The sequence below is a fragment of the Aaosphaeria arxii genome (genome assembly GCF_010015735.1).
Source record: "Aaosphaeria arxii CBS 175.79 unplaced genomic scaffold BU24scaffold_2, whole genome shotgun sequence".
Lineage (NCBI taxonomy): Eukaryota > Fungi > Ascomycota > Dothideomycetes > Pleosporales > Aaosphaeria > Aaosphaeria arxii.
In genome coordinates this window covers 510892-533766 of record NW_022983475.1, presented here as the reverse complement: position 1 = coordinate 533766, position 22875 = coordinate 510892, and the positions used below count along the sequence as shown (strand labels likewise).

The window sequence follows — 22875 nt, the reverse complement described above, 5'->3', positions numbered from 1 at the left end:
ACTATCTGACCGTATGTTCATCCATGCACTTCTGTACATTTCTGTACCTACACCGTATGTGATATACATACATGCTACATACGAACACAAGGCTATAATCCGCATACGTTATAGCGGACACTCTTCCTCCCCCGTAACAATGGGAAGATGCGGGACAACCACGGATGCATTCAAATTTAGTCTCAACGTGGCGGTGACTGTACCTTATCCATTCATGCTGTATTATCTACGGAGTACTCCAACCTTGTCTTGCTTCCCCTCCTCTCACCCCCTCTACCCCCCCTTATCATGATCGCTATCGGCATCTGCAGATATTGCTAATAATTCCGCCGTGGCCCGTACAATAAGTGAGTACGGGGAACGAAGAAAACGATGATGACGATGACGATGATGAGCGATCGCAATGCCTAGGTCGCGATATCTCGCCGATGTCAGAGGTCATGCGACCTTTCACCATCCACTCTCTTCTTGGGAGACCCTGGGAAAACCCTTTTTAGACCCTCCAACAGTCCTGCCGTCTATCCTCTCACAGGACGCATCTGAAAAAAGCCACACCCACTTGTCGGCGCCCGTTGCCTTGGGACAGTTGGGAAATGCATCACCTGGCACATGCGGTCAACCAAAGCAGCGAGCGGGACTAATGATAAAGTACATGATAAACGGTACTCCGTAGAAAGCTTTTCTGTGGCTTCGTCTTATTGTTAACGTATGGACGGGTAGAAACGTGGAGATGGCCGTCTTTCAGCATCCCACAGAATGGTACTGCGAACCATGTTTCTCTTCCCCGATAACTATCGTGTGCCATGTGTTGGCGGGAGGGCTTGTGTGAACCACCACTCGTGCTATCACCACCATCGATGCCCATGCCGCGTCTTCCAGGTTTGCTGCAGTTTGCCTTGCCTCCCGGTCCGGTGCGGAGGCATGCAGCATACGGCGTACTTACATGGCATGCCAATCTTGTCTTCGGTAGACATCTGTGTACGTATACATACTTGGGGTCCGCTGCAGACTGCAGACTGACTACAGTATGTACTGTACATTACTGCCCAGTAGCCGCTGCATGTTGCCATCCTGGGCATGTCTTCTCTCATCGTTTGCACGGTGTACTTGTAATCACCCCCATGTATCTACCGATTATTGCCTGCACCATGTCATAACGCTCTCTGCCTCTTGTTCCTTTCCGATACTCTTCGTTCTTGTAGAAATGGAACGTGAATGGCAACTTGAGCCTGACGTGTGTACACTAGTATAGCCATGTAGGTACTCCGTAGTAGGTCTTGGATGACGGTGGTAATCAATGATGGATTAAGTACCATCTGTACTCTGTACCTACGGCTCACGAGTGCATACGGAGTACACAGAGGTAAGAATGCTCGACTCCCCCTCCCTTCAGCACCACCCACCACACACACCTCGCGTGCCAGACACCACTCTCGAAATCGTGCATTTATCCCGACTGCAGACCTAACGCAGTATCCACTGCACAACTGAGCAGCCTCTGACAATGCACGGCGAACACAAGTACTCCCTACCAGATAAACGGTCTAGCCCGTCGCGGCATGGTTAGCAGAAGCACGACACCGTCACCTGCCAAGAAGTGTTGGTCATAGCTTCGCTACAGGGCTAGACAACAATACCTACGAGTCACGGGGTTGCGCCTTTCACCAAAACCTGAGTATTATTGCCTGGTACGAGACTACGGGAGACCACGAGTAACTTCAATCCAGCGCCTACAACAGACTCACTCGCACCTACTCGGAACATTACAGGCACTTGCCTACGGACACACAATCTACTGCTTGACATCTACAGCACTACCACCATCATTTGTTCATCCCTCCTCTTCTCCAATCTACTCTACTTATCTGCCGTCGCCAGCGAATCCCAATAATCCTCTTCCTCACAACGCAGATCCCCGTTTAGAGCGAATGGACCCTTGCCGCCAAACAACGCTTACGATCAAAAGAGGCCCCCGTAGCATGTCTATCCGTGACATGGTCCACCGCCAAAAGCCCGCCAAAAAAGCTGGTCGCCCACCTCACGGCACCAAGAGCCCATTGCCATCACCCATCATCCCATCAGTAGTTAGTGGGCCATCACCCATTACCCATCGACCATCCTCGTCCCATGTGTGGTCTACGGCACACTTGTGGATCATTAAACTAACCCTCCGTAGCGCTCTCTTTCTCACACCTCATTACCGAGCTTGAACCCGCCCAATTTTTTCTGTTCGCAGGTCTCAGATGTTGAAACAATCCTGATTCTGAGTCCTGACATGTCCACATCCATCGTCCGCAACTTCTGTGACACTTCAATTCTCCGTCGCCCTTCCACCCTAGTTCCCCGCTCGTCGCCCACGGCGTACGACGCAGAGGCATCCCTCTCCTGCGCGGTGCCTGGGCGCAATGCGTCGCTGGAGGTGACACAGAGACGCACCATGACGGACTTCCCTGCTCGATAGATTGACCTTGCGAGGGTCGTTCGCTGATCAGAACCTGCGGAAGCTCGGGCCCAACGTATACAATACTGTACGGCTCCTGCAGTCCAGTATTGTAGTAGAATAGCCAGATCCGTCGCGACCATGCCGAATCCGCCGGCTGATCTTGACAATGGGAAAGATGCGCCCAGGGAGTCGAGTTCCCGTTTAGGGTGTTCCTCGACTCACGTGAAGGGGAAAAGGGGGGCTCTACCATCACCATCGCTACACTACGACTGCTCAACAATGTCTGGCAGATACACAAGTCTCAACCATGGGACGGCTTGCCTCATCTCTCATCCAAAATCGTTGCTACGTGTCACAGTTCCAGTCGCCCAGACGATGCACCACCATCTAGGTATTCAAAACATCGACCCCCATCATAATATCATTTGAGTATCTCCCTTTCATCTCGTCGGCGGCACGGTACAGTAAGTGCAAGCGATACAATTGATACCATGACCATCGAATCGCAGATCCCCCTAGTCTGCCCGGCCAATCTCCTGGCTCGTTCCCTCACCGCCACAAGTTTGCAAGGAAAGGGATTTCATATTCCCCCTGTCGACCATGCCCCGCCGAACATTTTCATCGACAATTGTGCCACAACGGCATAGGAAATGGGCAAAACTCGGCTCATTATGCATGCATCCAGCATAACTTGGCCATGCCTGTGTCTTGACATTCATACAGCCATCGATGCAGATGAACTGATTTTTCCCTTTTCCCTTTTCCCGTAACAATGGAACATCAATTCTTCTAGCGTAATACTCATCCGCATTGGGAAAAATCAAAATACAGACGGGCAAAAAAAATCTTTGATCCACATAAAACAAAATGCAGGGATTGCATTTTAGTTCACGGTCCCTCTAAGAGCCTCCTTTACACCCTACCACGCAACAAGGACCTTTTTTTCTTTGCAGAAGGTCCAAGATTTCGCGTGCCGAGCCGTTGCAATTTTGTCTCGAGCAAGCCACGCGCTCCACATGCACCGCCAGACCCACGTTTCAATAAAGTATCGTGAGATTTGAGTCAACGACGGGGGCGAGCCACAAGTTGAGAGTCAAGAGTCACGACCTAACGACACTAGTGCGGGCCAACCAGATCGCGAGGATCGACGTCTTCCCATCCAATGCTCACATGGAGAACCGATCCGTAGTGCTCTCTAGAAAAGACACCTATTTCGAAAGTGTTCGGGTCTCGCAAGATCAGAAGAATAATGGAAGTTATCCCGGTCTTGATTTGCTAATACCCGCGGAGTGTACGCGTGTGGCCTAGCCTATCAGAAGGCTCCATCCCGCTCTGTACCCATGGCATCAGAAACTATCCATCTCATCATCGAATGATCAGATGAACCCGAAACAAAAAGGAGAGAGATGAAAAGAGAAGCATGAAAATTTCTTCAATTCTCATCCTGATCACATGCACGTAAAAATGCCAGAACGAAGCAAGAATCAAGATGCTAATCAATCCACGAGCTAATGAAAACCAGAAGATCCTTTTTCTCTCTTTCCTTAACTAGTGCCACCGAAAGCATGATATGGCACACCTCGTACTTTTGAAATTTTCCCATCGCCGGAATTCGCTTGGCGGGGGGGAGTTCCCTATTTCCCGCCCGGAGGTCGAATTAAGCTATCTGTGCGTTCTTACCTACCTAAGTGGTCTTTGGACCTAACTTGACTTGCGAATGTGGGACTGGTCAAAGGCGAATGCCATGTCTTCTAATTGACCTTTCTCGTTGGCTTTTTGAACGTCAGTCTGGACTCTATAGATATACACAGCACATATATGTGAACAGTTTTTATCAAGCAGTAGAACAACTATATCGAACTCTACAATAAATCCAATTAACGAGTAGTAAAACATAAGTAGTTGTAACAATATAATTTTCCTTTCTATAAACTACATAATTCCAGTGATTTTATCAAAGATGAATTAGTTGTATATCATCATCAGCATCATCACAATCATCATTACCATAGTACTATCACAACCAGCGCAAGAACCCATGATCCCAACACACAACGCACACACGCACGCCATACCCAACCCCCAAGCATCACCCTTGAACACCTTCGCTGTCGCCAACACATCAATCCAATCGGGCTATCCATGTCCCGATATGGGGAATGACTTCATCGAATCTCCCCTCACATCACGCCGTCCTAGAGAATTCTGCGTGTATGGACCCGCTGTGTGGTTAGTGTAATAGGCACTTTGATTATTTTGTTATCTTTTGGTAGTGTTGTGGTAGGACTGGAGGGGTAGTGCATTTCTCTCTGGATTGTTTAAGCCTTTAACAAACTAATATTATAAAAAAGTCCTTAAATTTTATAACGTCAAGAAACATGAGCTGGGTTTCAAATCAATATCCTTTCTCTTTATTTGATTATTTTCAAACAACCAAGATATATGAAATCAAGTGTAGGGGTGGATTTCAATAGAACGAATATATACATAAATATATATAAATATCATAATATTCGATTTCTGAAACTTCACACACTGCAAAAGAAAAGAAAAAATCATACTCTCATTTATTCCATTCTATTCTTATTCGATCTTGATAACCCAACCCAAGCAAGAAAAACGAAGTCATTGTTTCCGACTTTACCTATCACCGGGCTATCCAGGAAAGAGTCTAGAAAAACGTCCACCGCATCAAGAGTACGCAGACACTGTCCCATAATTCCACACCCAACTCCCACTGTCAACAATCCAACCAACCCCATCAATCATCGCAATTGTCAATATCAGGCCGATACCAAGCTCTCCGCCTCATGATGCCTCGATAGATACTTCCGGGAAGCTCGTACTCAGTATCATCATCATCGCCATCATATCCGGAATCGAAGCCAGACCGGCATTCGGGCGCGGACTGTGTGCCATCGAAACCAGAAACGCCGTACTCCATCATTTGCCGTTCCATGTCCTTATTTTAGTTTTTGCATAGTTGCATGGTTCATCTTGGTGGAAGGGAATGATGGAAGGGAGGGAGTCTGGGATGGATGGTGCGTCCGGGGATGGGTATGGTGGCGCTGGAATCTGTACTGTTGGCGGTACGGTTGTGCTTGACGTTGGTGTCTGTGGGATTGGTGGGAGATTGGTGTGATGGAGCGTTGTGGTAATCGGATTCGTTGCCGCTGGGAGAAAGTGCTGGTCCGCAGCTCCCAACACGTTCAGCGCCGGGGACACCACGGACTGTGGCCAGGTCGGGTACATGGGGCTTGAAGTCTCCTCTTGGAGGTGGTAGAGGCTGATCGAGTTCAGACATGGGGATGGGATTGTCTCGTCGAGATAGGAGGCTTCCACGTCGATTCTGTTTAGGCGGCGTTCCGTCGTTCAGTGCGGCCTGCAGCAACCTAGATTGGCATCTGGCGTTTTCCAGGTCGGGAGAGATTGATTTATCGGAAGATCGAGCTCTGTGAATGTCGTGTCCTGCGGGCGGTGCATCTTCTTCCTTGGATTCTACACTCATAGTGCGTTCCAGAAGATCACCCAGAACACCTTCCACATGCCTCTTCACAAGTCCCGGTGACAATTCTTCCTTCGACACGCTCGAGGGACCTCCCGCTGCATCGTCTTCAGCTTTGTACATAACAAACGAAGAAGGCGATGGTGCCCGATCTCTCTCCTGCGGATTTCCACTCGACGAAGTGGTCGGCCGGCTAAGACACGTCCATTTGGTTGTCCGTCCACCGGCACCAATATCCCAAGGTTGTTCAGGGATATCAGACGCCGTCAACTCGAAATCGCTCTCCACAGCTCTCTTCTTTTTCCCCTTCTCGTCTTCCTTCTTCTGCTCATCCGGCGCCTCAGAGTCCACAGCGCTACGAGCATGCCCAGAAGCATTCGACGCAACCTGCCACACTGACCCGTCCGCCCTCCTATAAACCCCAACATAGCTCCATCGACTCCGGGAACTAGTTCGCTGTTGAACACTGCGCCCTGTAGTGACACACTCTTCGCTGTTATAATCCCCATCATCGTCATCTTCCTTGGGGCTCGGCTCTTGCATAACATAACCATCATCGTTGTCGTCTTCATAACTCCCCACTTGTGCCCAAGGATATGTGTTTGCAGGAGTGTGGGGTTCGATGGATTCGCGTACGTCGTGATACTCATTTTTATCGTCATCGTTTGAAGCCATGGCTTGAGGACTTCGCGTCAAGCGATCGTGGCAAGTCTCTCCAGCTGAGAGGAATAGTAATGGAAAAGGGGTTGGGTATGTATGTGGTGATGTAGCAACTGAGTGTTTAGTGTATTCAGGATGACAATGATTGGGGATATTGAAAGCAGTTGAGAAGGGAGAAGGTGAGGGGTGGAGTGGATTCATGAGTCGATCTTTCCGTTTGTCATAGACGGTCAGCTGGATTCGATGTCGAATGGGAGGGAGCTATCGTATGTGAAGTGCGATTTGGGTTTCATTCTGGGTTACTTGGGACGAAAGATACATGCCATTTAATTGAAGATGGTCATGTCTGAGTGAGGTTTGATTGAATTGCTAGCTAAACCAAAGCCCACGAAAAGAAGTCACTAGTCGTCATCATAAGTTGAAAGTATACAGTAACGTGCACCAGAAATGACAGCATCCTCCAAAGCATAATAGGAAATTGGAAAAAGGGAAAAATAATCATGACACCCGTGACGTAAATCATCGTAGGTTGGTTGAAGATCCCTGAGACTAGTCCAATTCGATTATCCTTTCGTCGTCCCATATCGTCAATGCATCATCATCGCCCTCCTCCTTCCTCTTCTTCTTCTGAAGAGCGTCCTTCAGCATCCAGATGATCTGCCTCCGTCTCCGCGGCTCCTTCAGCATATGCGCTCTCTCCATCACTGTCAACCCATCGTCCGTAGTCCTGACTTCCAAATCCGCACCAGCTCTCAGGAGTGCCTCCACGCACGAGACCTCTCCATTCGACACCGTCTGATGCAAAGGCGTCCAAAGATCTCGGTCGGCGTAGTTAACGTTCGCGCCGAACTCGATCAGGAGCTCGAGGACTTCGGCACGACCGGCGCGGCAGAGAGGCGTCCAAGACATGTCATCGACTTCCTCGGTCGATGCTCCCATCTCGAGCAGCTTGCGAGCGATGACCCAGTGATTGGCGGAGGCAGCCAGGTTGAGGGGATCCCGGTTTTGGTCTCCGCGAGCTGTAATGTCGGCGCCTCTCTCGATGAGGAGGAGCGCGGTGGGCGTGCTTCGGCGGAGTATGGCAGTGTGTAAGGGTCGATTGCCGTCTGGGAGGGCTTGCTCAATGTCGGCACCTTGGTTGAGAAGGTCGCGGACCATCGTATTTGATCCGGCTTGACAAGCCTGTGTTATGTTAACAAAAAAAACTTTCTTTTGACGAGGGGAACAACAAACCTCCTGTAATGCCGTCCAACCGTCACCCATCTTGACATTCACATCCACCTTCATGGAAAGGAGTTTCTCGGCCGCTTCATGTAGGTAGTGGCGTGCAGCTAGAATGATTGCCGTTTCTCCCTTCGCGTTCACTCGGTGAACATCCGCGCCATGCTCGATCAAGTACAAGGCAGCTCCTTCGCATCGAGACGTCAGTGCCGACAATAGTGGCGTGAAGCCATCATTATTGACATCATCGATGCCAAGGCCTTTGCTCAGAAGTGTATCAAGAAGTTGTACATTGTCGTGAGCAGCCGCAGCATGAAGTGCGGTTGAGTTATTGAGGAATTTGACATAAACATCGGCTCCCCGGTCAAGCAACGGTTGCAGCATCTTGGGAGCAAGTTGACATGCCAGAATGAGTGGCGTAGCTCCGTAGTTGTCCTTTGCTTCGATGTCTAGATGTCTCTTGAGGAGCTCTTCCATAATGGTCTCATTGCCCTTGTCGACGGCAACATGCAACAAGCTGGCTCCCTCGTCGCATCGATCGCTGGCATGCCGGAGCACTCTCCACTGCTCGGCAGCCACATCTGCTTGTCGTTTTTCGACGAGCTCACGTAACTGTCGTTCGTTTTCTTCTTTATCGGATTTGGGGGATTCGGAATCCATATCAAGGGTGCGGAGCTTGTTCTCAAGTTGCAACTTCTCCATCCCATACGTGAGCTCCGCTTGATCTTCCTCGAACGTGGTCGATGTGTCCTTTTCATCTTCACCCTTTTTGATACTGTCAAGCATGCGGATAGCCAATGCCTCGGCTTTATCCTGTTCAAATTGAGTGACCCGGGATAGGAGGTATGCGAATACACTTCCTGACAAGTGTTCTGCACTATTGAGCCTACAGCGGCCTGTCGCAAGCAGAAGATCCACAATCCCTGTATCTTTGTCGTCTTTCATCTGCAGCACCGCCCCATATAGAGGTGGAAGATCCTTTCTGGGAGGCGTTGCAGTTCGGATCAGACCTATCTTGTTAGGATCGGCCCCGGCATCCAGGAGGACCTTGACGATTTCGACATTTTTGGTACGTATAGCACCAGCGAGAGGGGTATGTCCAGAACCCAACGGCTCGTTCACGTCACAACCTTCTCGAATTAGAGCTTTGAGGAGGGGAACCTACGTGGCAGTTAGTATCAATGCAATTAGAAACCATGAATCCAAGATATCGTAGTCTGAACTTACATTCTTGTCGTCGAGACAATATCTGAGTAGGTGTGTCAGAAGTTTTGGCTTGAGAACCCACTCGCCTTCTTTAATGACCCACGTCAGCCATGAATAATCTGGTTCATCAGAAGCCGCCATGCGCATGGACGGCCACATGATAGAGATTGTGTTAACGACTGTATTCACCGAAGCATAATCTCGCGTCATAGCTAACTGATGCGCCACGGTACATGAGGGGTATGACGGGCGGCCACCCAGTGCTGTGAGCATGAGCTGGGCCAAGTGCATGTTCATTTCAAGCGCGAAGTCAAGAGCTTCAATGCCAGAGGTTGTTTTCGCCCTGAGGTCGCTTCCAGCGTCGATCAATATCTTCACAATAAGGGGTTTACTCTTGATGATGGCTGCCATCAAAGACGTGATGCCGGATGAGTTGGCCGTGTTCACATTTGCCCCATTGGCGAGTAGTAGTGTAACGACCTCAGTTCGACCGAAGTGACTAGCGAGATGAAGCGCGCCTGTAAAGTTAGCAGAGTTCAGAAATGGGAATCATGGAAAAGTCCTACTTGAATTTTGTTCATCGACGCTGTCGACGGAAACACCCTTGTCCAGCCAGAACTGAACTGCATCTACCCTGCCGTGGCAGCTTGACCAGATCATGACATTGCCCCCAGTCTCACTCTTTGTTTCTAGAGAGGCACCATGCTCCAAGAGCACTTTTGCACAGTCTACACTGCCAACCTCAGCTGCCAGGATGAGAGGGCTGCACCCTCTAGCACACTTTGCTTCAACGTCCATGCCCTGTTGGATCAGATACTCGACGACGTCGGCGCGGCCTTCGGTTACCGCCCAGTGAAGGGCAGACTTTCCGTCTGTACCAGAGACTGTGGCCTTGCTTGCTCCCTTTTCCATGAGTAGCTTGCAGAGTTCTACACCATGTTTCTCTTGACAAGCGGCGTGCGCAAGAGGAGGGAGCGTTTGGGCATGATGGTGGACGTCGGCACCCTTCTCGAGTAGGAATTTGACCATGTCTACTTGCTGTGCATTGATTGCAGCAGCTAGTGGAGTACAATTGTCATCGCCACGTGCTTCGATGGACATGCCTCTCTTCATTCCTTTGTAGAATGTATCAATGTCCCCACTTCGAGCTGCCGTAAAGAACTCTACGAAGTCCGCATCAGTAAAATAAGGGCCATTGTAGTTTCGTCGAGGTACGCATGGTCCGTTCGGATTCGAAACTAGCTGCCAAGATCCATTTGATGTGGTATCATCGTCATCGATATCGATATCACTATTGATTTCCGCGAAGCCATGTTCGCCAGGCTCACCGACTCCGTTCTGCTCTGCTGGCGTGGTCGTCATGTCATCTTTAGATTTCTCGAGCTTCTCATTTGTGCCGTTCTGCTCATCCGACGCCTCTTCTGACTTGGGAGAGTTGTCCAAGTCGGGATGTCGTCTCTCTCTGTGCATGAGCCAATAGCCATAGGACTTGAATAGTTTCGAGCAACCCGGGGCTTTGCATTGCCATCGCGCTTCGGCCAGATGCGTCACATAGTCCAGATGATTGCTACCAACCACTTGACTTTCATTCTTTTCAAGGGTTTGGTCTGTAGCTGGAACGGGAGGTGGGGGGATCTGCTCTCCTACAGGTTCGACGGCACCCTCGAGAGCAACCTCCACGCCGGTTGAATTGTTCCCATGCTCCTTTGGCAGGCCTTCCGATACAGGAAACTCCTCTGACATTTCGGGAAGGAGAACAATTCAATCTCGCTCGAGTTGATGTTCAGGATTCAGCTGAGGATCCACACCGCCCAGGCTAAGTGTCTGATCGGCTGCAAGTATCACGCACGATAAAAGAAGGATGTAGGATCTGACAGCAAGAGAAGAAGGCACGATAAGTAGAAATTCACGATATTGTTCAAAGAGTGGTATGGAGGAGAGATGAATGCATTTCTAGGACAGGAATGAAGTCGTCCACCCCGCGCAGGCAGCAGAGGTAGCCTGGGTAGTGCGAGTAGGAAGGCTGAGGCAGCCACGCACGTGAACGAGCGCATATCGCATCTTGAAGCGGGAGATGATGCGAAAGGCAAGACATGCCTAATTTAATCGAGAGTGCAAGTGGAGCTAGGGACAGGGCTTTGGCTTTGGCCAATCAAAGGGTTATCGGTCGTATCACGGCATCAGCTAGAGGTGAGGGAGCTGAGGAGCTGAAGAGCTGAGATAGGTTGATTCTTTGTATGTACTCGTACGGAGGAGTGGTGGTAAGCGTCGGGCGGATAAGGTCATGAACCTGATAATGCTAATAGAGAGCCTACCTACTTTAATATTTTCTATCTCAAGTGAAAGATAACTCTGCAAATAGGAACAAGTAAATAATACTAAATAATAAGACATATTTTATAACTTATACTTAGAAAGGAGTATTGTCCTTGTATTATATACCTACTTTCGTAGGCACACCAAGGTAGCTTAGTGCCATGCATAAAGCCACTATTCCTAAACTTCTACCGGTGTTTGCTTCAGTATAATAATCAGTCACGTTACACTATAATCATGGGTTTACCTCCCCTCACGAACAGGGTGCACGGAATTCAATATGGAGTTGGAGCGGATTGCGTATTTACGATGGTATGCAATAATAAATACTTCGAAGTTTCCTTATCCGCCGACTCGAAGGCGGGGACTCTTGAACGGGGTTACCTTGACCGGATCGAAGCCAACTTGGATGAAGCTTCCGAACTCGATGTCATTTTCGAAGAGCTGGGCGATATCATTGCTATCAAGTGTCAGCCATGGTGTCGAAAGTTCGCTGGCGACCTGAATGCCCCCAAGGTGCTTTCCGACATTGTCAGACCTCCTGTTGCTTTTCTTCGATTGGCAACGGTCGATGGAGAGTTGCAAGTTGTACAGGATGATAGCTCAAAGAGATGTACGAATCGCGCATTCCATGGGCTATCTGTGGACGATTTCTCCGACATACCTATCTATAAGCTCTCCGAGATCAGCCTGCTTGAGGTGCTTAAAACCGATGCAGTTTTCAAAGTTGACGTTCGAAGGACTACGATGTGTGCGAAAGTCGCGATGCGACAATCCCTGTGTCCACCTATCCGACGAGAGATAAATACTCTACGACGCATTCAAGAGCGACGTGTTCAAGAGAATACACCGGCAGATCACCACCGTATTCCATCGCTCATTGGGCTCATCGTGTCGGAAAATGGGGTTTTGGGGTTTTTGATGGAATACATAGAAACAGTACCCCCAGTTTCTAGTCTTGCGTGGTGCAAGAGAGAATCCGTTACGATGAGGGAAAGGAAGAAATGGTATTGCCAAGTCAGAGATACGTTGAACTGGATTCATAGCATGTCATTGGTATGGGGCGACATCAAAGCTGAAAATGTTCTAATCGATGAAGAGGGTAACGCATGGATTATCGACTTTGGAGGAAGCTACACAGATGGGTGGGTCGACCAACATCTCGTTGAGAAGGAGGAAGGCGACTTGCAAGGGCTTGAACGACTCATGAAGTTCCTTGAGCTCCAATAGTTAATTTTCCGTTACCATCATACGAATCTTCCCGTAATACATAAGATTTTGGCTTGATCGCCGCCATCTATCTTCCTACGCTGGACTTGGCTAGCACTATGTATACTTTACCCGTACGAGTAAATCGCAACATGCAACTCCTCGTAGCCTCGTCTTTGTACCAAAAAGAAGTAGATGTTCAGATAAAATGGCATGCATGTCAGAATACTAGTCCTTTAATTCGGAATGGATTTTATGTATGCGCCTGTGAGGATGAGGGTGGGGTGAGCACACAGAGCTGTGTACTGTGTAAGCGATTCCACAGTAGCTAGTTCCGCACCGCCACATGATGCGTCGCGTAATAACGTCACATCATTGAGCTTACCCTCCGTGCCTCCCCACTATCTACCACTCCTAGTAACCCTACTCTCTCTTTACTTTCTTCTCTTCTTCTTTTTTTCCCTACTCATACATTATCCTAGGATTGGCATCACGATCCTTTCCTGTCCCTCACTTTAGCTAGTCATCATGGCTATCTCAGCAAAGTATGTACTGCTGGTCGCCATAGCTCTGCTCGTCCTTCTGCCGGGCAAAGCTGAGGCGTTCGGCGCTGGAAACATTGCCTCCATATCCAAGATCGAGGGAAAGAACTGGCGCCATGGAGATATCGAAGACATGCTCGAAATGGTCGCCTGTTTGAAAGGTCATAAATGGAACTCGATGATGATCAAGGTAAAGCCCCCGCAGTCATCTTCCCCCGCCATTAACTTGCGCTGACTTTCCGTATAGCGTGTGTACTTCGGCAACTGGCTCCGAGATTACTCACAAGTGCGTTCACTACTACCAAATTGCTCCAGGTCTTCCCTATATACTAATCCCCTTTGAAAGGCTGTTGATACTGCTACCCTTGCGAAAGTTCAGGTAAATTCATCAAGATCGCATATGCGCCATAGATGCGACTCACGAATACTAATAATTTACTCAGGCCGAAACCATTCGTGTGCTTGTATGGATCCTCTCATTCATGTCCTTTGGTTATGCGACTGCCGAATTCGAAGTCACTGCTGAGAGACTGGGAGTCTACCGACCCGAGGAGCATATTGGTAAGATGCATTCACCATAACATATGACTCCTGGAAATACTGACGCATCAATCAGATAATCCCGTAAGAATGTCCTGCTCCATCATGGTGCCATGGCAGTCATGGATTTATTGACTCAATTGTGTTACAGAAAGACTATGCCGACAACAAAGATGCACGAGAATTTGACCCCCGTCTGCGCCCTCCCGTCAGTGATGCAGAGCTGGCGGTGGACCCTGAAACAGGGATGAAGAACTACATTGCCAACGACCGCGGCGGATGGGCGACTTCCACAGGTTATATCCGATTCTCCTTTGCTCGTGCCATTCACTTCGGTCGCTTGTACACCTCCGGATCACATGGACAGCGTGGTAAGGACGAAGATCTTGCCGAAGCCCTACGATGCCTTGGTCAAGGCCTTCACTGCATGGAGGACTTCGGCGCACATACTAACTACGCCGAATTGGTCCTTCGAGAAATCGGCTACCACAATGTGTTCCCCCATGTTGGAGCCGCAACCGAGATCAATCTTCATGGAAAACGCGTATTCCCACTCGTCACTGGTACCTTTGGAGGCGTCGACTTCTTCCACTCCGTCCTCGGAGAGGCCACAGATCACTTTACACAGTCCGAAGTCGACCAGATGAACACCGCCCTCGCAGATGCCGTCCTCCCCAACACGAAGCGCGGTCCCGGCGGCAGCGGCGGAAATGGAAACGCTCTCTCTGGCCTCTGTGACGTCCTAGGCAAAGTACCAGGGACGAGCGATCTCGTGAAAGAAGCGCAAAGCCTACAGGCCGCCTCGGATGCCCAAGCAGCAGCCAACTCTCGAGGAGGGCCACCGGGAGGTTACGACGACTACAACAGCTCTCGCGCCTCAGCGAATACCTTCGCCGCGCCCCCAGGCTCCGAAGGCGGTCCACCAGGTCCCAACATGCCAGGCACAAACACCGACCCGGCCACCATTATCCCAAAGATCTACCCTATCCTCGCCTTCCGCGACAAGGTCGTCCGCAGCATCTCCGCCATAATCTCCAAGATCCCCGGCCTGGAGAAGCTCATCGAGACCATCACAGAGCGCGTGACCCTCTTCGTCCTCTCTCTGCTCGCCCCCTTCATCATGCCCATCATCAAGGCTGCCTCGACGCAGCTCAAGCAAGGCTCCTCCCTCGTCGTCGAGGCCGCCGCAAAGCACCAGTTCGATGTCTGGAACAACCCCCACAGCACCGACCCCACTCACTCCATGCTCTCGAAGGACCACTTCTCCAACATCCTCAACGAACCCTCGGGCCAGGTTGCCGCCGAGATCCTCAAATACGTCGCGCCCCGCATAGTCTACGCATGGGACAACACCGACGTCCCCGTCGACCAGGTCCTCAACGACGTCTGCAGCGTGTTCCACCACCCAGCCCTCCGCAACGAGCGCAACGAGTGCCACAGGAACATGTTCAGCGCCGTCAAGAAGTGGGCCGACGGCTACCGGAAGCACAACCTCAACGACCTCCTGTCCTCCGAGTCGGTCCGCGCGGGCAAGAACCACAGCGGCGAGCACGACCACTCTCACGGCGCCCACGGCCACGGCGCCGCTGGCGTGGGCTCTTTCGGCGGTGGCGGTGGCGGCGGCGGTCACCACTCCTCCCACTCCAGCGGAGGCGGACACCAGCAGAGCTCCCACGGTAGCAGCGGAGGAAGCGGTGGAGGAGGCCTCCTAAGCAGCCTAACCAGCAACCTCCCCGGCGGCCTCGGCAGCAAGCTCTCCCCCTTCCTCTCCTCCTCGGGCCACCGCACGCGCGAAGCCGGCGACAACACAGGCAGCTCCCCCGGCGGAAGCCGTCCCACGACCCCAGGAGGATCCTACTACCAACAATCCCAGGCACCCGGCAACTACGGCGCACAACAACCACCTCCGCAGGACGCATGGGGCGGCGGCCAGTTCCACGGCGGCCAGGGCGCGGAACCAAGCTACACCGTCCCGACCGCCTACCAACAAGGCTACGAGAACTACGGCGCTGGTCCTGGCGGGTACGGCCAGCCTCCACCGCAACAGGGTGGTTATGGACAGCAGCAACAGCAGCCGCCGTACCAGCAGCAGCAGCAGGGCGGATACGACCAACAGGGCTCGTATGGCGGAGGGTATAATCAAGGCGGGTACGACCAGTCTCAACAAGGCGGAGGTGGTAGGCCTTGGGGTCAGGGTGGAGGTAACTCTGGCTGGTGAGATTTGAGATACATACGTAGGTGATGTGCAATGGACTTGGGGACTTGGAATTGAACCAGCATGAGGGATCTCTAATGAGCTCGATATGTCCATCAGGCGGGTATACGGTTATGATAATGAAGTAACTAGTAAGTAGGTATGGTCGACCGAATCAATCAATACGTCCAAACAGAGTCGAAACTTTGTTTCCTTTACCAAATCATGCCTATCATGTTCGTCTTTTCATCCCCGGAGATCTCGCTGATGCTCTGATCGATCAGAAATCGACACATAAAAGGATACATAGAGACGTGGGGGAGAGTATGTTTTCGATAAGATATGAGCGTATGTTCCTGTAAATCTTTTCACTCTCGTCTGAAGTACCTTAAAGCCCGTCGTTGTTTTGCTTCTGAGGGAGCATTACCTCAAGTCCTCAAAAATATAGCTCCAAGTATAAATGTGACGTTTCATATTTCATATCTCATATTTCTCTATACCTCATCATAAATGATAGAGGGCGAACCTCGCACACATTTGTCTAAACTACGTCACTTCAGCCTACTGAGTATTTTTTTCTCTTTCCATTCCCATATGTGAAAAGCAAACTACCTAAAAAAAGGCTAAAAAGCGGGGGGTATAATTTGTACAAGTGATGAATGCCTGGATGATGGGATAAGGTCGTCGTGAAAAGCCCGTTCCGCCATCTATAACCGTGGAAAAAAAAAAGAAAGCCATCCCAACGTTAGATGAATGACCCGATGACCCGATGTGGATACTCAATGTATCTCTCTGCATGATTTGAACGCCGTCCATTCCAAAATGGAAAAAAAAAAGCACTTTTCCGTTTTTTGATTCCCCGAAGACAAAAGATCATAAAAGGTTCGTGGGCGGCCAGACGTGTGTATGTCTGTCTGTCTGACTGACGTATGTCTCGGGGCATAAGCTAACGCATTGATCGTGATCGTAAGCAATCCCCTTGACTCGGCTGTCTGTGTCCGCCTTAAACGCGCTATACGCGGCATCGTGTAACCACATTCTTCGCTCACAACTTGACGTCTTGTCTTGTTGAGTCGCTTAGTCGCCGGATGGGTGCCCGGAATGTAGCACTCGCCCTGGAGGAGGCCCCTTGCGTCCCGCTCCCACTGGCAGAGGGACCCGTGCTACTGCCGGCTCGCGCTGTCGAACTGCCGGCAGCACTTGCACTACGTTGTTGCAAGGTGGCACTCATTAGCCAATGCAACTGCATCCGCATCCCGTTAATGGCGGCGTTCGTATGTAGCATGTCTTCCTTGACTCGTTGATTTTCGTTCATGATCGTCATGCTGGTGCGGCCTTCGAGTTCCGTCAACGCGTTGCTAACGCGGGAGACCTCGTCGCGAAGGGATTCATGAAGCGTGAGCAGATGATGGACCTGAGAATCAAAGGGAGGCTGTGCCTGCGTCGTATCGCTGCTTTGTGGGACTGGTGGAAATGAGGCTGGCGGTAGGCGAAAGTCTGGCGTAGGCATGAGAGAGGCCGGAGGGAAGGCCTCTGAGCTGTTGGGGTCTAAAGGATTTGTCACGGGGAAAGACGAGTCATTGCCATTCGCTGGGTACAACATGCTGGTGATGTTGGTGAGCCCGTCCTCCAAGATTCCAATCTTGCGAGACAATGGATCCAGACGGGCTTCGCTTCGCTCCACACGCGCCTGCTGTTCTCGGAAGAAGGGCGCCATGGTGGCCATGGGGCACGTCTTCTCGTGCTCTTCGACTTCAATCCGCTCTGCAGTGACTTTGCAGCCGACGATTGCGCCGGAGCAAGGAATGCTGACCATGGGGCAAACATCTTTGACATGCGGCTTTAGATCGAGACGGAGAAGCTCAATGAAGCAATGAGGGCAGTTTGTAGATCGATTTGGACAGATCGACCTTTGATGTTCCTAGATAGTCCACGAGTTTAGCAAGTTTCCAATCAATACAACATAACGGAGCCTACCTCGAGATCCTTCTTCATCAAGGAGGCATGACAGTGCTCACAGCTCACAGTGGAGTGCAGACAGCCTTTATGGAAGTCCTTCTGGGAAATCGGGAGGCGGCAGTCGGTGGATGGGCATTCGACGAGGGTGTATTCGCAGTACAGCATGACGTGGTCGTGGACGTTGACTCGCTGGTCGACCCAGTCGCAGCCCGTCTTCGTGTTCGGACACTTGACGACGAGTTCATCGAGCATGGTTTCTATGATTCTGGGCACCGGAGACAAGTCCTTCTGCGGGTCTACCTTGGTCCGACATGTAGGGCACGACCTGAGATCCTCTTGCTGAGCATCCCAGGCATGGTCCACACACTCACGGCAGAAGTAGTGCTCGCAGGGAAGCTTGACGGGTCTATCGAAGGGCGAGTGGCAGATGAGGCAGACGAGGTTGCTATCGCAGGCGGAGACGTATTCGAGCATGTGGACGTCGGGGGGGACTTTGGCGGCGCGGCTCTTTCGACGCTTCGAGGATGGTGAGTTGGATGCTCTGAGAGCTAAAGGTGAGGGACTGCTGGGAGGACCACCGACCACGAGCAAATCTGAAGGCTCAGAGGGGACATTCAGATTGGATGAGGGCGGACCCGCGTTGCTGGAAGCCCGCGAGCTCCGCCGGTCATTTGGCGGGGGGATTGGGGAGGGAGTCGACATCGGAAGTGAGGTGGGGAGGAGGCTCGGTCAAGCAGTGTGTTGTGAAGGCAGAGCAAGGCCGAGGACCTCTTTATAGGAGGAGAAGGAGGGAGGAAAAGCAAGAGGAGCAGTGGGTGAGCATGGGGAATTCCTAGAAAAAGGAAAAGTCATGCGGCGTTGGCGTAAGGTTGTGAGGTGTGAGGTGTGAGTTGTGCAAATGAGAGACAAATGGGTGGTCGGTATGTGGTCGTTGGCTGGCACGGCTGGCCGCTGGCACTACAGTAAAGGTACGAGACGAGTACATACAGCGACTACTCCATACAGTAACTACGCTGAGTACAGTAAGAGGGCATAAGCTAGGCCAGAGTAGGTCAGGCGGCGTGGGAGGGCGGAATCTATTCAGTCACGTGGAAATTGCCTCTATTCTTTCATCACGTGGCTACCCGGTGTGCCTCAGGCCTCAGTCAGCCTCTGGGTACTCGTAGGCTCACTCACAGAATGCTGATGATGGTGATGGCAGACCCGCATTACGCCGTACTGTGTACATTTGGTCTATTTCCAACCTCATATTAGTACAATATAATATGTATATTTCCTTTTTGTGACCTCCACATAATAAATCCACATCTTGGCAAGAGAATCCAAGACATTCGTTCCCGGCGAAACGCCATACAATCTGTCTATAGTGCCCGTACTTCCAACCCCAAACCGGATCTCCCAACCTCACCCAACTCAACTCAACTCCGCCTTCAACACCACCTCGCCTCCTTCCTCTCCCCAGTCCACGACCCTCAGAATCCCAAAGCCATGTCGTCGTCCAATCCTCCCCAGCTCTTCCTCCTCGCCGACCACATCAAACTCTCCCTCCTCGAACGGCAGCGCGCAATCTCCCTAAACCTCTCCCCAAACTCCCAAGATGTCCAGATATCGCGATCGCTGGACTCCCTCCGCTCCGGCATCGAATCCCTCGAGTCGCAAGTCGAAGACAAACCAGACGAGTAATGCCTCTGTAATCCTACTACCAATCGTCCAACATCGCTAACACGTACCTCCCAGCGCAATATCATCCCAACTCCCGCGCCTCCGCAGCCAACTCTCGGAGCTAACTTCTCAATTCACGACGACGACCACCTCACCCACCTCCCCAACCCTCACATCCCCCAACGACCCCTCCCTCACCGCCGACTTCGCCGCCGCCCAGTCCAAGAAACCCCGCCCCTCCACCAAATCCGTCCGCTTCACCGACAACACCTCCGACGATGACGACCCCAACCGCGCATCACTCTTCCCCTACCGCGACGACCCCTCCGACGCCTCACCAGACCACACCGACCTCTCGAACCAGCAGATCCACGCCTACCACCAGGACGTGATCCGCGACCAGGACGAGCAGCTCGACCGGCTGGGCGAATCCATCGGGCGCCAGCGCGAGCTCAGCATGCAGATTGGCGACGAGCTGGACGGGCAGGTGCTGCTGCTCGACGACGTGGAGGAGGGGGTGGATAGGCATGCGGGGCAGTTGAGGAGGGCGAGGGGGAGGTTGGATAGGTTCTCGAGGAAGGCGAGGGAGAATTGGAGTTTGAGTGTTATTGTGGCGTTGATTATTATTTTGGTGCTGTTGATTGTGATTACGAAGTGAGCGGGAGCGGGTTGTTGAAGGGAAAGGGGGGGTTTTTGTGGGCGTTTTTAAAAGGCATGGTTGGGCGTTTATAGAGGCGTTTTACGTGGTCGTCACTGTCCTTTCGATACACAGAAGATGGCACAGCGTCACATAGTCACATATCTACATATCTATCTTAGCCAGGCCAGCTAGCTAGCTACAGCTCGCGGTGCCTATATATCTGCATCTATCTATAAATCTGACTTTCATCTATTGATCACTCTACTTCGTTACTATAGTCCGTAGACTGCACGAGTAGCTATACTACATTACAACAGTTTACTAGAACTTATATCTGTCTGCCTATGCGTGTGTTTACATGGACATGCATATATTTATATATATATATACATATACATATATATACACATATATACATATACATATATATACACATATATACATATATATACCTACCTCTCTAACCTCTACTTTTCCCTCTTACTCTATCTTTTTCTTTTAGTATTTAATTATTAAAGAGCTATATAAAATAACTAAACAAGTATAATTCTCCTAGTAATAGAATAGAATATATAATAGTAATAGACGTTCTTAAAAAAAACAAGAATAACTTGTATTTAGGGAAGAGGATAAAGGTACTGAGATAAATATGCACTCTTAAGATTAAACATATGTGTATGTACACAGGGAAATATATACATGTTCAAAAAAAAAAGGAGAAGTTTAGCATTGTAGCAGCACGACGTCACAGACAGCGTCAGTAAAAGAAAGCAGCATAGAAACAGTTCATCACTATTCACCCACCCACCCAAAAGCTCAAACATAACAGTAACATGATTTGATTATTCATTTTTTTCATCATCCAGACCCCCATCTCAGTCATTACATTCCAAATAATTATCCTCACTGGCACTCTTTCCCATGCCGCACAGTTTTTTGAACCCTGGGGAGAAGACGTATACAAGATAGCTCTCGCAAGACAGGCCGGCCGGCCGATCAAGACTTCCCCACCTTCTTCGCCTCCTCCTGCAGCGCCCGAATCGTCTCCTCCGTGCTCTTACCTCCCTCGCTGCGATCCGCTTTCACCTGTACACACACACAAACACATTAGCAACCACACCCTTCCAGTAAAGAAATTCAAACTGGGGGCAAAAGGGTAAAGGGGTGAAAACATACAATACTCTCACTATCACTAGCCAGCTCCTCCTTCCACTGTCCCTGGCCCTGCTTCGCCTTGGCCAGCGCGTCTTGCTTCTCTCTTTCGATGTCTTGGGCGCGTCCTTCCGAATCTTTTTCCTTTTGCGTTAGCTAATCGCCCGTCATAGTATGTGTGTGTGTGTCTACAGTTGAAGAGGGACAGGGTTCAATGGGGGAGAGAAGAGGACGACTCACGGAGTTTCGACTCCTTGCCCGCGAGCCGCACGCTCGAGACGTGGTACCCTGCTGCTGCTGGTGCGCGACGGGGGAGGGTGGAGGTGGTCGCCCGGCGGGCGGCGGCGGCGGCGAGGGTGCGGATGGGGTTCATTGTTGCGTGTCTTTCCTTTGAGGAATTGAGTTGTTTCTTGGGAGGGGGTTCAATTGAACGGTGGTTGTTGAGAGAGGGAGAGAGGAGGGTTTGAGGTCAAGTACCGAGGGTGAAGAAGCTGGTGGGAGAAGTCGTTATGGTTGTGGTGACCAGGGCGAGTATCTGTTACGTTCTCACGGATGTCGAGACAATGCAATGTCAATTGATCGAAGCAATTCAGGAATATGTCTGAAGAGAAAGACTGTGTGAAGAAGAAAAGATTCGAAACGAATGCCAATAGCTCCTCCCCTCAACAACGGGGTAGCTGTACGTAAAACTCGCCCGCCCTCGATCGTTGGTGGTGGTGACGTCAGGTTTCGGTATTTAGCGTCGAGTTGTTGCTGCGACTGGGACAGCACGCAATGCGAGCCACTTAAATTACCACAATTGCTAACATGACACGCAGCGATTCAGTTGGGTTCAGGTACACATTGTGCATGTCTGTCACATACAACGCTCGTGGCCGTTTGCGTGCGCCGTCCCCGTGAGTGCTGTTTGACGTTGGGAGGAGTGGGGTGAATTGGTGGTACTTGGGTACTACATGGAATCGACGGATGAGCGGAGCGGATCGGGAATCCCCAACGTCCTACGTACGGTAGGTACTTGTGCAACATGGGAGTCTAGCTTCCAGATTCCAGGTACCAGATGTGTGATGCATTCCTGATTGTGTTTTGGAGGTGTGCAGTGTAGCGTGTACCAATGATGTGAGCGTTCCAAGGAAGGCCTCTGAGGACCCTGAAATGATACTCGATGGCCAGTCGCTTCTGCAAGTATCTGACCTGTGTAATCCTTTGAATATGAACATCTCATCGTTGTTACATCATTACTCAAGTTCAATGGTTGTACATCACCAATCAAAGCACACCAAAGTATTCAAGTAGCGATTCCATATTCGATGATAAAAGACTAAACACTGACCCCCAACCGTGTTGAGGCGTGCATAATGGAAATAAAACCAACGTATGGCGGGTCATCAACTACGATCCCATGGTAAAATAGTGAAGGAAATTGGACCCGTGGGCCGAAGAGAGAGAAAGGAAAAACCCAAAAAAAGAACCAAAGACAAAACATGGCAAGAAACTTGAGAAGCAAGATGTCTGCCCAAATGCTCCGGCTAACGCGCGCCCCCGGGGTGGTGGTGTAAACGAATCCTCATACAGCAGAAAATAAGTTTAAAAGATCATCCCAGCATACAGTTGAACCCACAACAAGAT

General features: G+C 50.6%; 7 protein-coding genes across 7 annotated transcripts; 4 read left to right on the top strand and 3 right to left on the bottom strand.

Moving 5' to 3' along the window:
* Positions 1-1504: 1504 nt before the first annotated feature.
* On the top strand, positions 1505-2829 carry BU24DRAFT_475768 (uncharacterized protein; the record flags this gene model as incomplete). The annotated part of the gene is made up of 3 exons (XM_033532911.1): positions 1505-1562; positions 1813-2129; positions 2177-2829. The coding sequence occupies 3 exons, from the start codon at positions 1505-1507 to the stop codon at positions 2459-2461; spliced, it is 660 nt and encodes a 219-aa protein (XP_033387058.1). The 3' UTR covers positions 2462-2829.
* A 2606-nt stretch (positions 2830-5435) lies between these two features.
* On the bottom strand, positions 5436-6623 carry BU24DRAFT_458460 (uncharacterized protein; the record flags this gene model as incomplete). Its single annotated transcript, XM_033531637.1, has 1 exon — positions 5436-6623. One exon carries the CDS (start codon positions 6621-6623, stop codon positions 5436-5438), a length of 1188 nt encoding a protein of 395 aa, XP_033387057.1.
* Positions 6624-11553: 4930 nt separating this feature from the next.
* Positions 11554-12747, top strand: BU24DRAFT_418256 (kinase-like protein). The gene has a single exon (XM_033526940.1). The coding sequence runs from the start codon at positions 11589-11591 to the stop codon at positions 12579-12581; it is 993 nt and encodes a 330-aa protein (XP_033387056.1). The 5' UTR covers positions 11554-11588; the 3' UTR covers positions 12582-12747.
* A 224-nt stretch (positions 12748-12971) lies between these two features.
* BU24DRAFT_418255 (Het-C-domain-containing protein) lies at positions 12972-16302 on the top strand. Its single transcript, XM_033526939.1, has 6 exons — positions 12972-13292; positions 13350-13388; positions 13449-13481; positions 13546-13663; positions 13719-13726; positions 13794-16302. Exons 1-6 carry the CDS (start codon positions 13089-13091, stop codon positions 15858-15860), a joined length of 2469 nt encoding a protein of 822 aa, XP_033387055.1. The 5' UTR covers positions 12972-13088; the 3' UTR covers positions 15861-16302.
* Positions 16303-16881: 579 nt separating this feature from the next.
* On the bottom strand, positions 16882-18501 carry BU24DRAFT_385378 (uncharacterized protein; the record flags this gene model as incomplete). The annotated part of the gene is made up of 2 exons (XM_033524874.1): positions 17800-18501; positions 16882-17746 (listed from the first exon to the last, which is right to left on the bottom strand). The coding sequence occupies exons 1-2, from the start codon at positions 18495-18497 to the stop codon at positions 16882-16884; spliced, it is 1563 nt and encodes a 520-aa protein (XP_033387054.1). The 5' UTR covers positions 18498-18501.
* A 482-nt stretch (positions 18502-18983) lies between these two features.
* Positions 18984-20366, top strand: BU24DRAFT_418253 (uncharacterized protein). Its single transcript, XM_033526938.1, has 2 exons — positions 18984-19474; positions 19533-20366. The coding sequence occupies exons 1-2, from the start codon at positions 19284-19286 to the stop codon at positions 20113-20115; spliced, it is 774 nt and encodes a 257-aa protein (XP_033387053.1). The 5' UTR covers positions 18984-19283; the 3' UTR covers positions 20116-20366.
* Positions 20367-21093: 727 nt separating this feature from the next.
* On the bottom strand, positions 21094-21622 carry BU24DRAFT_458454 (uncharacterized protein; the record flags this gene model as incomplete). Its single annotated transcript, XM_033531636.1, has 3 exons — positions 21094-21183; positions 21274-21386; positions 21490-21622. 3 exons carry the CDS (start codon positions 21620-21622, stop codon positions 21094-21096), a joined length of 336 nt encoding a protein of 111 aa, XP_033387052.1.
* Between the last annotated feature and the right edge of the window lie 1253 nt (positions 21623-22875).